The sequence below is a fragment of the Hipposideros armiger genome, unplaced genomic scaffold (assembly GCF_001890085.2).
Source record: "Hipposideros armiger isolate ML-2016 unplaced genomic scaffold, ASM189008v1 scaffold_607, whole genome shotgun sequence".
Classification (NCBI taxonomy): domain Eukaryota; kingdom Metazoa; phylum Chordata; class Mammalia; order Chiroptera; family Hipposideridae; genus Hipposideros; species Hipposideros armiger.
Genome location: NW_017731957.1, coordinates 665782 through 681813, shown reverse-complemented (window position 1 = coordinate 681813; position 16032 = coordinate 665782). Strand labels below are relative to the sequence as shown.

Here is a 16032-nt window from a genome sequence, read left to right as displayed (position 1 = left end):
CGCCACTTGGCCGGCCCAAAATTCCCCTAGTTTTATAATGAACAGAAGTTTATTCAAAACCATTGGTTACAGAAGCCAAACAAGTGACACAGTGAGGCAACCCAGGAATTAACAACAGAAAAAAACTGCCCCCACACCTGCAACGGGAGGCACATGAAGGAGGAATTCTCATCAACACCCAGAAACTATCCCTGAGATGGCAGGGGCTGTCCAGCTCTCAGTGAGAGCTGGGAGCCACGGAGGTGACTCAGCCTCTCAAGAAGCAGGGAAAGAAGGGGAGATACACCTTGATAACTCCCCCTCTTGCCTCCAAAGTCCTTCATTGACTAAACCTAAGTAGAAGCCAGAGAGTAAAGGAGCCTGGGAATGGGGTTTCCTGTGGATCCCCCAAAAAGGGTTCTGAAGTAAGTGCAAATCTCATCAGGCCACTTAAAGCATCTCTGTGGCTCTTGCCTGGCTTCCAGCCCCTCCTGGACAGCTTAAAGGCCTTTGCACAGTGTCAAGGGTTCCTTTGGTTCTTAACCTGCCCAAGTCAGCTGCTTCTCCTGCCACAGGTGTCCTGAGTACCTCCATGCTCCCTTAGACTCTATGCTTTCATTGTGCCCTCTGCTGGGAAGACTCCTCCCCACATTATCCACCTTTAAGATTGTATCTGAAAGCCACTTCTCTGAGGGGTCCTCTCCGACTTTTGTAGGCACAGTTTCTAGGTTTCTACCACACCCAACAGTTGCGATGATTTATGTTTCCGAAGCCTCCACCACAGTTTGTTCCTCATAGCTCGTAATTCCAGCCAAAGCCTGGCATTCTATAGGCACATTTAAAATGTGTGCCAAATTCACTGAAGGAGCTCGAGTCCTTTTTCACAGATGAAGAAACTCTCCTATCTCAATGTTGTCCATGCATTTTCTCTCCTATCCTTTCCTTCCTCTCTATGCTGCACCCCGAGCCAGAGCGTCATCTCCTCGTGTTGATTATTGCCTTGGTTGACCATCAAAGGTGGACTCTTCTTTTTTTTTTTAAGAATTTTTTATTGGGGAATTGGGGGATGGCAACAATGCTGGGAGTTGGGGGAAAGGGAACAGACAAGTTGCTGTCCTTTTGTTCTTCAGTCTAGTTGTGGAAAACGTTGCTTCACTGGACCAAGTTGGCACCATCATTGCGCTATTCCCAGGTGAGGCAGATCAGTCGCCAGCTTCTGAACAGCCACTCACTGCGGCTGCTGGCCGCTCATGCTGGCTGCTGGCTACAGGGACTGCAGCGTACACCGTCGCAGGCGATTCATGGCAGCCCAGCTCCAGGTTGAGCTGTTGTTCAGCATCTTAGCTGTAGAGGGCAGTGTCACTGGCCCTCATTTGTGGGATCTGAACTGGGGCCCTCTGGCATCCCAAGCCAGCTGTTAACCAACATGCCACTCGGCCGGCCCAGAAGGTAGACTCTTCTTAATGCTGATGGTCAGCATCAAGAGGTACCTTATTAATTTTTTCTGAAACATTCAGAGTCTAGCACAGTGCTGGTTTCATAGATATTTTGAATTACACCTTACTCCAAAAAAGATGTTAAGATAATTGAGAAGGATTGAAAGAAAAGTGAAATAAAATTAAGGTAGATAAGACATTTTAAAGAGTATCTATTTTCAATTTACCAAATATTTATTAAGCACCTACTATGTTCCAAGTGTCATGCAAGCCAGAGGCTATTACAAAGCTAAACAAAGCTCAGTCCCTGTTCTCAAGAAGCTTCCCCTTTCTTCCCCACTTCGCTAGAGCCACAGAATAAACAGTGCCAGGAAGCTTTCTCCCTTTAGAAACATATATATCATGTTTCCATCTGTCTATGTATCTATATCTATATCTATATCATCTATATCTATATCTATCTACATCTACATCTATATCTATATCTATCTATATAAAATAAGGTGTGAATAGAAAAAGCAGGTTCCTGGAGGTCCTTATTGAAATGATTTGCTTTTGAACATTTGCGTTTCTCTCATCTTTGTTGATTCATCCAAGATTTCCATGCCCTTGCTGATTGTTTCTTTTTGGTGGTGGTGGTGTTTTGATTTTGTAGTTGGTAACCTAATGTTTCTAGGAGTTATTCAGGGACTTATTCCACCCTGGTCTCTGCACCACTGTTTCATCGTCACACTGTTAAAGCAAGCTTGCTTCCCTTCACAAGGTTACTGCATTGGTGTTTCCAGCTCTGCCGCAGTATCACACTGCCACAGTAACACTTCCGGTGCCCATTTGGAAATAGACTGATTATATTGAGTGCAAAAGGTGCATCTTGGGAAAAACAAATGAATCAAATGGAAAAATTAATTCACATCATGAAATTTACCTTTACCAGCTGGAGACATGCTATATTCATAAGTTCCTTAGAGGCAATCGTCTTATAAGAATTCACTATTAAAGAAAGTCTGCAATTAGGTGGAGGCATAGTTCAGCTTAAAAGTATTTATATCTGAATGGAAACACCTTCTGAAAGAAAAATTTAGAGTTTGAAGTTTTTATTTCATGGGAAGGGCTCTTGGAATTGCCAACCGGCTTGCTGCAGCCATCTCTTTCCAGGGCTTCTAAAGTCTCTGTGCTGTTCTGAACTGGACAGGACATCTGCAAAAAGCTCAATTCAGTCCCACTGACATTTAGTGGGCACCCACTCAGTGCAAGGCATTGTGACATTCTACTGGGCTACAAAGACAAATAAGACAATATCTTTAGTTTAATAAGAAAAATAGATATCTAAGTAAATAAGGGGGAAAAGCTTTGTTTGGGGTTTTCTGGTGATTAATTAAGGCTTGCACAGCCAGAAGTGATACTATTATTAAGTATAGCCTAGGTGCCATTTGATTTTCAGACGACTTGCCCATGAGATGAGAGAAATAGGGGTGCCCTGACATACAAGCTTCTTCATTTCAGAGCAGCAGGGGAAACAGTGAGTGACAGGAGTGTATTCTTCAGGTACAGGGACCTACTTCTCCTCCATGCTAAGTACAATCTTCCAGGTTCTAGATACAAGTGAGGTGAAGGGACAGTCATCCTATTAGCAATGATAGTCAACAATACTGACCATATTCAATGCTAATGGTGGCCTTCTAGACCACCGGGGATCCTAATCACTACACAGAACCTTGTGTTTTTAGCATAAAATTATTCCAAAGCCATCAGCTGACTATAAAATTAATTTTTAATGCAACACATTCCTCTGTGGGGTGCTGCCTATGTAGGACTTTGTCTGCATTGGGTTCTCAAGTCTGAAATGTATGGTTGAGAGCAAACTTTCCCCACAGTTATATGTAACTGAGTCTAAGCTGGAGGTTGATTTCTCTTCCAACTTGTAAGTGACACTAAGATGTAGAAACCATGCAAAAAGTTCCCACCCATTGAGCCAAGATCAGAAAAGAATAAAATCTTAAAGTAATTAAATCTTTTTACCCCCTTCCTCCTGATTCTGGGTTGGGGGATGAAGGGATTATGATAGGTACATTTCTCTGTATTCACACATGTATGTATGTATAAAGAGAGAATGAGATTAAAGAAGGCACAGGGACATTCCAATATAGGCACAGGGTCCAGCCAAATTTTGCCTTACAAATAGTATTTCTGTGGCCTCAAAATAATTTACAGATTAAAACTAGCATTTAAACAAAGAGCATATGTTAATTTCTAGATCACTTGGGAAGATGGCACCAATTTTAGATAAGTGTGAAAGCACACAATTGGTAATTATATTTTTTCATGTTTGGTAATCCAATTTCAAAGACTACATCATTAAAAACAAAATAAAAATCCTTTCTGGGATATTATGTTTCCCGCTTCTATTTTTCTTGCTCATATATTTTTAACACAAAAGTTATACAATTTGTGGGAGTAAAAACAAAACATCTGTCCAGGCATTTGACACTTTCAGTTAACATGTGCGTGGTTGTCACCTGTGTAGGGCTGCATTTCACATCCAGATTTGGCCAAGGATAGCTGATGGGCAGTCCTGGCTGCTGATGAATGGGTGTTCCAGAGTGTAGCCTGATTGTGGTTTCAAACATGCCACCTCCTGGGGGTGAGAAGGGCTATTTAGTGAAATGAAATACTACTCTGTCACAGCTTCCTTACTCACAACTCAATCATGGAAAATTCTTCCCCAGTGCTGTCATTGAAATCATTACATCCAGAATTAAACATGGTGTAATAGAGCAGGCAACAATACCCTGAGGTACTATTGACATGTCAGGTCTCACATTAATAATCAGCTTTCCCATACAGTGAATAAGAAACGGCCTGCAAATCTAGGTTCTTTTTTCTTCCTTTGGAATGAATGTAATCACTGCCTGTTCCTGATTTGCTTCCATACACCGGTCTGGTGCCACATGGCCTGACCCACCTATGCCCCCTTCAGTCACTGGCATCACTTTAGAAATCTTCCCAACTCAACTCCATTGTAGCCCTGAGACCTTCTCTGCAGGCTCCTCTCTGCCAAGTTTTCTTTCTCACCACCAGTTACTAAGCCCTTGGACTCAGACTTCTTTCTGTCTTACACATCTACTACCCACCACAGCAAATCCCCTCACTGTCCTCTTGCCTCACAGCCCTTCAGATTTTCCCAGTTTATTCTTCTCTTGGCTTCTTTCATCTTTGTAATCCCTCCAGCATCCTCCTCCTTGTCTCCATGGAAGCAGCATGATGCAGAGGACGGAGAATGGCCTTCACAGTGCAGAGACCTTGGTCCACGCCCTGCCTCTGCCTCTGCCTCGTTACATGATGTCCTGCATGTGACAACCTCATGGAGTATCAGTTACCAAACTGTGAAAATTCCCTCCTAGGGTTGTTGTAAGGAGCCCAGGAAACAAACCTTTATTCCTGTCACTTTATTCCCATTTCTATCCATGTGAATTGCCTTCACAACTCTGCACTTTTACAGTAACAAAATTGGACATTTCAGCGATGTATAGTGAAATCAGTAAGAACTTAGAACCATTTTCTACATCTTCAACACCCTCTGAGACTGTGAAGATTTAACCAGAAGACATTAAGATTAAGGAAACTAGATGTTGACCTCATAGTAGCTCAGATGTTTTTTACTAGTTAAATATCAAGTTTCTCTTTGGAAGGAAAAACTAGGAGATGGTATTTTCTTCTCAGGCTCAAGTCTTAGACTGTGTGTCTATAACAAATCACCCCCTAAATAAATAAAATGTAAAATTCTCTAAGGCAGAAGTTGTGAAGTTTTATTGTAAGGGCCAGATACTAAACATTTTAGGCATCGCAGACCATATGGTCTCTGTCACAGCTTCTCAGCTCTGCTGCTGTAACACAATAATACACAAATGATTGAGTTGGACTGTGTTCCAGTAAATCTTTATTTACACAAATAAGTGGCAAACTACATTTGCTCCATGGACTCTAGTTTACCAACTGCTATTCTAAGGAATGAATGGACATCATGGTGACCATAAATGATCCAGAAAATCAGAATTATGAGTGGAGTTTAGCTTTCAGGTGATTCTTCAATGATAATTCTGGAATTATTAAGCCTTTTCAGTTAGTAATGAACACTATTGCTTTTGGAGGGGTGTGTGTGTATGCATGTGTGTGTGTGTGTGTGTGTGTGTGTGTGTGTGTGTGTGTGTGTGGCAGGATGGCCTAGATAAGTCCCCTGACAGAAAACAGTCAGCTGAAGGGAATCTGGCATGAAATGGCCTTTGAAAGTAGATTTGGGTTCTACAGATTTGTTGGCTGTCAGTGAACCCATCCTGGCTTCCTACTGCTGGAGCAGAGAAAGGACCACCTGGAGGCATCAGAAAGCCAGAGAAAATGGGGAAATAACAATAATAATAACTGCCAATTTATTGAACTGCCCTCCTTATCACAGACTATGACCACAATTACCCACATTTTACAGAATAAACAAAGGTCTAATTGAAAGAGGCTAAGACTTTGCCTACACTCACACAGTAAATATCAAAGGCAGCTTTCCCCTTGGCCATAATAGCTCCTTCAACAAAAGTGACCGGCTTTCCCTGGGAAAAACACCTTTCTTCAGATTTAGATCCAGAGGGGGTAAAATTGCCTCTTCTCCTTCCTATCTTTACTTTCCAGTAGCTATTTAAAGCACAAACATAAAATATCTCCTGAGTCAGCCCATACTCTGTACAAGGCATAAAGCTTTCATTATATTATAAAATCTATTTTCTTTCCATTTCCAAAACTAAACCAAAAAAAAATACAACAAAATGGAAGTTCGGGCAATTATGAAATTTGCTCAAAGTTGCACCAGTAGTTAACTGTGGAGTCAGAATTTGAACATAATTCTCCCCAGCTCCAAAGTGTTTTATACACATACAGCTTCTGTGGAGCTTAGTGGTTAAACTTGCAGGCTCTCAAGTTAGACTGACTGGGTTCAGATCTCAATTCCACTATTTACTAGTTGCATCACCTTGAACAAATTACGTAATGATCAACCCTGTCTTAATTTCCTAATTTGTCAAATTAGGATGATGATAATGATTTCGCTCCCACTGTTTGTTGTAAGAAATAAAGCAGTAAACAGATAGCACAGGCATTGACTTTTTTCCATAAACTATAAGCTCCATGAGCACAGGAGTCTGTCTCGTTCATTGTTGTATTCCTACCACTTAGAATAATGCCTAGTACATAGTAGGTAATATTGTTGTATGAATGAAAAATATTCAAACAAACCCGAGTCTTTAAATTAGGTCATGAGTGGGTTCAAAGCCAGCATGAATAAACATGGCTGTCCTTTTTTATTACTTTAGTTTTGTATAACATGAATTTGATGGGTTAAATTTAATGAGTCTTTGAAATCACAATTTGAAAAGTGATAACAGAAACTAGTACTTGTCTTAGATATTTCAGTGTTCCCAACAAAAATGGATGTTAGTACAAAGGTAATGCTCAGGCTTATAGCACATAGCAAGCACATAGCTTCAGATACATTCTCCTTGTTCCTTGCTATTCCTGAAGGAACATCCTTGTGAAATTCATTTTAAAATTCCTTTCATCCTTTTTTTAAAAAGAATCTAAGTCTGTCATTATCGCATAGACTTATCTCGGAAAGTTTATTTTTACTAAACTTATGTCATATTTAATACTGTGTATTTTGAATCCAAGCTAGTATTTAGTGGCAACAGCTGTCAGGAGCTACTGTAATAAATGAATTATGGTCACATTTAGCTGGCAAGATTGCCTTTGATGTCTACACTTCGACAGTAATGGGGGCTCCAGAGAGGAACGATGCCACCGGAGAAGAGGGGAAATCATCCCCTAGTTTGAACGTGCACAAGGGGAATATACATGGGGAATGTGGGAAGAGAGGTGCCTTTGGAGGAAACAGCTTTTGCATGTGGAATTTTATGCATACTACTTGGAGACTGAGCCCCATGTAGTCCTAAGAACACCACCTCAACACTGTTGCACCTTGACAGAAAACCATTTTTAAAACTTTATTGGATTTATAATGATATTCATGCTGAGTGGTGATTAACTGATACCCCTAACACAGAGCAAAGCGCTGGGGATCTAATCTTTCTCCCTGGTTTGCACTGTGTAAATGATTATTTTCTTTAAGGTTAAGCATCTCACAAGATTACACCACAGTAATTTAAGCAAACACCTCCTCAGAATGCTGTGTCTCCAACAATACACCTATTGAAGAATAAAGACCTCAGTAGTTGGAGATGCCAAATGAAACATCATTTTTGTTTGTTTTCATGTAGAATCCTCTATTTGTTTCATATAAAACAATTGAAACAAATGGATAAGTTTTGCTCTTGAAGTTTCTTCTGCTTACAATCAAAATAACTTGCAAACTGGGTTTGAAATGTAGTTTTCTTCATTTGAAGAAGAATCAAATGTTTAATATATTTTGGAAAAGTTTGTAAATGAAAAGATTTGCTCCTGTTTAAATTATTGATGCATTTGATAATCCTGTAAATTAAACTGCAATTTAAAGAGTTAAAAAATGCTGTGAGGTTGACTTTCTATATACTGTGAAGACTTTCATTTTTGATAAGCCCATTGGTAAAATGAAATAAGAATTTTGTCCAAAATGGCATTAATAAAGAGAAATAAAATTTACCATGAGATAGCTTACACATAAAGTATGATGAGCCTGGAAATACGGGAAATGCCCTGATGTTTAATATTCTTTGGAAATAATGGCTAAAAATTTGTAATGCATAAAAAATTATGTGCACAGCATCTTACTTGTATTATTTTATGTCATTCTTATGTAGTATTATTACCCTCATTTATTGATGAAGAAAAAGAGAAGGAAACAGGGATTTGTAAAGTAACTTGCCAGAGGTTTCAAGGCTAAAGAAGTAGCAGAGCCAAGATTCAGACCTAGATAATTGTCTCTGAAGCCTAAATTCTTGCCCATGATGTATGCCTAACTCATTGAGATTGGCAATAAACACGTGTTGGTTGAATATGAAAATGGCTACATATAACAACCTATAAAAATATGATCCTATTATAGGTAATATAACAAATAATAGAATTATAATCAGAATAAACAAAAACATTTGCCTTTTGCCCTTAAAAAAGCAATTCTAACTTTTGAGAGGGCAGAATTTCAGGGAATGATAACTTCACAGTACCCTATAAGTTCCGTTTCTGTTTCTGCACTCCAGATTAGCATTTGTACATCTTTTTTTTTTTAGATTTTTTTATTGGGGAATTGGGGGAAGGGGAACAGACAAGTTGCTGTCGTTTCTGTTCTTCAGTCTAGTTGTGGAGGACGTTGCTTCACTGGCCCAAGTTGGCGCCATCATTGCGCTCTTCCCGAGCGAGGCAGATCAGTCCCCGGCTTCTGGATGGCCGCTCACTGCGGCTGCTGGCCGCTCACGCTGGCTGCTGGCTACATATGGTAGCCCATGGCAACCCACTGCAGCAGGGGCTGCAGCCTACGCTGTTGCTGGCGACCCATGGCAGCCCAGCTCCAGGTTGAGCTGTTGTTCAGCATCTTAGCTGTAGAGGGCAGGGTCACTGGCCCTCATATGTGGGATCCGAACCGGGGCACTCTGGCCTCCCAAGCCAGTTCTTAACCATCGAGCCACTCGGCCGGCCGGCATTTGTACATCTTACTTGAATTCACTGGCTAACCAACCAATAAAAATCTCTGTAAGTATTGTTATATTTTTTATCTAGACATGACAAATCTGAGTCTCAAAGAAATTAAGAAAATGGACTACCATCATGTAGCTAGGTGGTAGCAGAAATGAAATTATTTTCCACCTTCAGCTATAAGATGGCAGAGTGAAAACAAAATTGGTTTGTGAAATCTACTCAACACTGTACTGTTTTCTTCCCATAGGTCGCTATCCTCAGGAAAACAAGGGAACCTACATCCCTGTTCCCATCGTTTCAGAGTTGCAAAGTGGCAAGTGGGGCGCCAAGGTTGTCATGAGAGAGAACAGGTTCGTCCGGCTGTCCATCCAGTCTTCTCCAGAGTGCATTGTGGGGAAATTCCGCATGTACGTCGCGGTCTGGACCCCCTACGGAATAATCCGCACCCGCCGAAACCCGGAAACCGACACGTACATTCTTTTCAATCCTTGGTGTGAAGGTAAAGGGCAGGCATTTATTTTACTTGTAAAAAAATGTTTCATATGTTTATAATGCTACTCTTTTTGGAGGGATAGCAGAATTATTCTGGAAGACATATTCCTTTTCTACATACACAGTTTTCCATGATTAAAAGACAGAAAAAGATGCAAAATTTATCCTCAATGTATATGAGGACAAAACCTGTATATATAAGGTTAATGCTGCTATACATTTATTCCAGGCAATTGAAGATTGCATAAAGTTGCACAATTAGTTAATTGTTGAGCTATGTGTTGATAGCATTGCCTCTGTGTTTGCTATTGCTCTGTGAACAAAATGAGCTATTAAACTTGACTTTCAAAACTATTAGGATCCATAATCTGACTTCAGAAAAACAGTAATGTTGATCCTGTCCATAGTGGAGCTAACTTCTCTATCTTCCTAATTCAAGAACAGAAAGCCTTAATGTTTAAAGGCTTCTACACATTTGTTTATATGCATAATGGATGCAAATTTCATAAGCCATAACTGGATGTGCAAACACATAGCTTTATTTAAATATAATACAACTTAATCTCTACTGGTATTTTGAGTATTCTTTGTGTCTGCTGCAGAAGTTTGATCTAGTTATATTTAAATATATTTAAATAAGCTCAGTCAAATCCAGGAATTTCCCTATCAATTCAATTTAAAAACACAGTCACACACAGTATTTTCTCCCCATCCCTATCTCTAACCTTCTATATCTGCCTCCTGCTTCCATACTTGGCATGGGGCTGATTTTAAGTTCCAGAGGCAGATGTAAATATTCCAGCAGCATTGGTGGGAGAGGGCTCACTTTTAGCTCTTAAGAAATAAGTAATAAAAACATATAAAAGCTTACATGATGCAAAAGACTTCTCACATCATCTTACACCATGTGCATTGCTCCCTAAAATCTTCTTAAATTAGTTTATATTATTTCTAATTTTGAATGACCTTTGTTTGTGAGTTGAATCTGAATCAGGGTTGAGCTGGACTTACACAGAGATAATAAGTGAACAATGTTTTCTACTCATATATAACATAAACCTGGATCCTACTGACCTTTTCTTTGAATTATGTTTCAGTAGTGTTGGCAGATGGCACCAAGTTAATTCTATACTTCCCACCTACCACCCGTATTACCTTGTACCCAATAATCTTATCTATGTGAAAGATGTTCAAGGTTGTTGGTAGCAGGAGACTTAACTGGGCCATGTGCAGTTCAAAGGTGCGCTCCTGTTTACAGTAATCTTGTCAACCAGATAGAAGGCATTCTGCAACTGAGTGAATGGGATGCTATTTACAGAAGTGGAAAAGACTGAGGGGAGTAAAGGTATAGAAACAAACTAGATTTTGAAATGTTAAATTGGAGATAACTTTAGATACCAAACAAATGACAAGTAGTTATCCTGATATATGAATCTGGAGACGAGAATCAGAGATGTAGATGTAGGAATTATCTGCACCTAGGAAGAAAATATAGATAAAGAGGATACAGTATCAAGCCCCAAACAACACCAGCATTTAAGAGTCTGATATAGAAGGAGTCAGCAAAGGAGTCTGAAATGGAGGAGTACATAGGAGGTGGCTTATTGTAAGAAAATTGAATTTTTAAAATCCATACTTATAAAATAAATAAACCAGGAGTTTTTTTATTGACTTTCCTTGCATTACAAAAGAAAAATATATATCTAGTACCCTAGAATATTTAAAGAATATGATTTACCCAAACTTTGGTTTGTTTGCTGTTTTCTGGATTACATCATCTGTGTAAATTTCAACTTACATGACCACTCTTCTAGAAGTAAAAAGGGTTAATCATGTTGCCTGACATAGTCACTTTACAGCAGAACCATTTGGGAAGTGGGTAGTCTAATAACTTTTGACTACCTGATCACTTCCATGTCTTCGGTTATATCCATGGTGAGCAGCTTCCAGGTGCTCAGGAAGAATTACCTAGATCTATAGATAACATGGCCCTAGCACTGGATACTGCATTACAGAGAAGGAGCAGAGGAATGTCCCCTAGGTATCACTGATTGGAGGAAGGTGAGAATAAAACCAGAGAGATCAGTTTGAAGGCTGTCATGTAGGACAAAGATAATGGTGGACTGGACTATGATGGTGGACATGGAGATGATGAGGAAGGGATGTATTGGAGATCCACTTTGGATTTAGAACAAAAATTGCAGAGGGGTTAAACATGGGAAGTAAAGGAGAAGGTGGAGTCAAAAGCAACTTTAGGTGTGTGGTTTGACCAGCTGAGTTGATGGTGGTGCCATTCATTTTCAGAGCTAGGAAGACTGGGGAAAGTGGAGAGGTACATTTAGGGATGGAACTAAGAGTCACATCTAGAAATGTTAATTTGGTGATATCTGTGAGACATTCAAGTGAAAATGTCAAGTAGGTTCTTTTTATTTCTTTTAGTTTCAGATATACAAAGCAATGTAATAGTTAGACATTTACACAACCCACAAAGTGATAACCCCTTCCCCAAATCTACTACCCCTCTGACATCATATATAGCTATTACAATTCCATGAACTCTAATAACACTGAATGTCAACTAAAATTTAATATGTAGTCACAGGATGTGAGTACAGTCAAGTAGGCTCTTGAATAAGTGAATCTAGAGATCAAAGGAGATGCCTGAGATAAAGGTGTAAAAATGGGCACCACCAGGAGCTAATGGAGATTTTTAAAGAAGAAAAAAAATGGACTTTGTATCGTCAACAGTAAGAGTCTGGACAAAGGAGAAGTGCCTAGACTGAGAATGAGTAGCCAGCAGAATGAAAGGAAGTCAGAAGAAGATGGTGTCTCAGCGCCAGATATATTGGTTGATTCAAGAAGGCAGCAATTAGCACTTTGGAATGCTGCTGGTGAGTTGACTAGGATAAGGAAATACAGTAGCATACACTGTGGAAATGCAGAAGTAATTAAGGAACTTGAAAGAATTGTTTTACTAAAGACAGAAGCCAGAGCGATGTGCATGGACTGCCGTGTAATGGGAGGTGAGGAAGTGGAGATAGCAGGTATTGCCATTCTCTTCAGGAAGACTTCCTGTGAAACTGAGATGGTGATATGAAGATCAAAGGAGACGTTTTTAAATACATGAGTGAGTGGGCATAATTTTATGGTGCTAGAGACAAACCAGGAAAAAGAGAGTTCACTGCTCAGGGAGAGGGTAGTGTTCACATCCTTGGCTTCACATTGGAATCACAGGAGGAGCTTTAAAAACTGGTGATGCCTCATTCTCCCATCCAGAGATTCTGAGGTAATTTGTCTGGAGCTTTAAGGTTCTTAAAAAGCCCCGCCATTGATTCTTGGAGCCAAGGTTGAAGAGCACTACCTTCTGAAGTGAAATTCTTGAGTGGGTGGTATCCAGGGAACAGATGAATGGCTTTATAGATGGGATTATTCATCCTCCATTGTGACAAGAGCAAAGTAGGAAAGAGAAGGGCAAAAGGCACAGGTTTTCTAGATTCCACTGAATCAAGGAGAATGAGGTTGTTGCCATTTTGTGATTCTCTTTCCCTCAGTGAGGTGTAAAACAAAGAAAACTGTGGAGAACAAGAAGCAAGGAGGGAGTATTGAAGGCTTGATAGATGAAGACATAAGAGTAGGAAGTGGGAAGTGGGCTTATTACAGAAACATGGTCGGTGGATCCTCCCTGTTCCCCAGAACACAGTCCCCCTAATTCCTGACCTGTGAAATTCAGAACACTTCTGAAAATTCCTTGGAGATTTTTGTCCTTGTGGCCACCTCTACCTCTAGGAATCCTGTTTCTCTCAGTGCTGACACCTATGCTGCCTCAGAAACAACAAAAACAGTCCCACAAAACATATGTGAATGTCTAGACATTAACTGCAATTTGGTGTGGAGAGTGAGGAGAGGAGAGATTTACTCTGGTTCTCAAACTTGGAGCACATCGGAATTACCTGGAGGGCTTGCTAAAGCAGATTTCTGTGCAGCATCCTCAGGGTGAGGAGGTGAGGGGTAGGGCCTGAGAATTTGCATTTCTAACCATTTCCCAGAAAATGTTGATGCTGCTGTCAGGGACCACACTTAGAGACCCACTGGTTTGCATAAGAACCACAAATCAATAATTACAAAACATTAGAAGAATATATTTACTGTTAAAATTTCATTGACTCCTCCCTAAACCTAATCCCAGTCTCTCCCCATCTTACTGCCTCCTCTCTCACTCATTCTGTTTTTCCTTGTTCTCCAAACTCCGCACCCATCCTCTCTCAGGAGCAAATTCTCTTTCTTTTCTCATGCAGAGCAGCTCAGCAAGCTTTTCTATTTTTTTGTAATTAAATTTTTTGGAGTGACAATGGTTTACATAGGTTTCAAGTGTACATACCTAATTGTACCTAAGTGTACAATTCTATAATACATCATCTATACATCACATTGTGTGTTTACCACCCAGAGTCAGTTCTCCTTTCATCACCATATATTTGACCCCCTCTTTTACCACCCCTTTTTCTCCTTTACCTTCTGGTAACCACTAAACTGTTGTCCGTGTCTGTGAGTTTTTGTCTTGTTGCTTTCAATTTTAAATCCCACTATGAGTAAAATCATATGGTTCTTGACTTTTTCTATCTGACATTTTGTTTAGCATGATAATCTCAAGATCCATCCATGTTGTCACAAATGGCACTATTTCATCTTTTCTTATGGCAGAATAGTATTCCGTTGTGTTTATATACCACATCTTCTTTATCCAATCATCTATCAAAGGACACTTTGGTTGTTTTCATGTCTTGGCCACTGTGAATAATGCTGCAATGAACATAGGGGTACATATATCTTTACAGATAAATATTTTCAGATTTTTTTGGATAGATACCCAGAAGAAGGACTGCTGGGTCATATGGTAATGCTATTCTTAATTTTTTGAGGAACCTCCATACTATTTTCTATAGCAGTTATACCAATCTACATTCTCACCAGCAGTGTATGAGAGTTCCTTTTTCTCCACAGCCTCTCCAACACTTGTTATTATTTGTCTTGTTGATGATAACCATTTTAACTGATGTGAGGTGATATCTCATTATGGTTTTGATTTGCATTTCCCTAATAGCTAATGAAGTTAAGCATTTTTTCATGTATCTGGCCATTTGTATGTCTTGCTGGGAAAAGTTTCTGTTCATGTCCTCTGCCCATTTTTTAATTGATTTGTTTGTGTTTTTTGTTGTTGAGTTGTGTGAGTCCTTTATATATTTTGGTTGCTTGGGCTACTCTAACAATCAGGCTTTTGGGGACTCCACACTTTTTTGAAAACCAGTCCTTCCAGAAAAATTGTGGTGCCAGCTTTTAAGATAAAAACTTTTACATTCTTGTATCAATACTCACTGACATCTCCCAGAGAATATTTATGAAATGGGAGAAAGAGGTCAACCCCTCATTTCACTCACTGTGTGATTTTCCCATCCTAGAAGCTAAGGCATAAACCAAAAAGGGTATCTGTATCATGAGCCCCACACCCACTGTAGCCTAGAAATCACCAGGTTTTGTGCTTGCATATACTAATTAATAACAAGGGACTCTTAGAGATGCAGTCTAACAATTGGAAAGTAGGTAAAAAGAGATGAATTTGGCAATTACCCAAGTGGAAAAGATAACAGAAGAGAAAATCAGAAATTGTTAAAAGAGAGTAAGGTGAGCAAGATGCTGAAAATAGCACACTTGATGTGGAAACAACATCCAAGGTGTCTTATGACACTGGGAAAATACGGGCATGTACAGTAATTATTGATTTAAAAAAATGCTCAGCTGTCTTCCTGGGGGCCATTCAGCTTGCTTTGTATTCATAGGCAATCTATCCTCCTTAATCACTAAATCATTAGTGGGGATCAATAGCAATACAACACTAGTGAGGACATGGGTGGATGCAGGGAGAATTATTGGCTAGTTTTTTTCAATTTAATAGTACTAACAAGGCTTCAGATCCATTCCATGAGGCAGCCCTTCTCCAGGGGGTTGGAGAGAGAACTGGAAGTGCAAAGGCAGCAGCAGTGAGTTAGATATTTATTGTGAATTCATCTTGTTTTTCTGACCACTCAGAAACTCTGGATTATTGAATGTATTTCTTTATTTAAATTCAGAATGTTCCAGATTGGTAGTGTAGCCTTACTACCAGACTTAGTATGTCCTGAAAGATTTAGATGTCCCACACCTGAGTTTGGTACTCTGTCCGGGCAGTATTTGATTGATTGAGCATCATTCATTTTCATGGGGCCTTTCTTCTTTCGATGACTTGTTTCCCTCACCTTCCCCATTACTGATTTCCCTTACCTCATTCAGCCTTATATCCCAGCACCTAGTGCAGTGCCTGGTACATACTTAATGTGTAACGAATGTTTGCCACATTGATGTATTGGGTTGTCGGAAAAGTCATGATGCATTTTTGCAATGAAAAACATAGAAAAAATATGTC

General features: G+C 39.7%; 1 protein-coding gene across 2 annotated transcripts in view; it reads left to right on the top strand.

The window, feature by feature from the left end:
- The window catches only part of F13A1 (coagulation factor XIII A chain), a 203518-nt gene that overhangs the window by 69597 nt on the left and 117889 nt on the right, over positions 1-16032 (top strand). For both annotated transcript variants that reach the window (XM_019624776.1, XM_019624777.1), the window contains one exon: positions 9331-9582. In XM_019624776.1, the coding sequence (XP_019480321.1) occupies positions 9331-9582 (252 nt within the window). The remainder of the gene's footprint in view (positions 1-9330; positions 9583-16032) is intronic.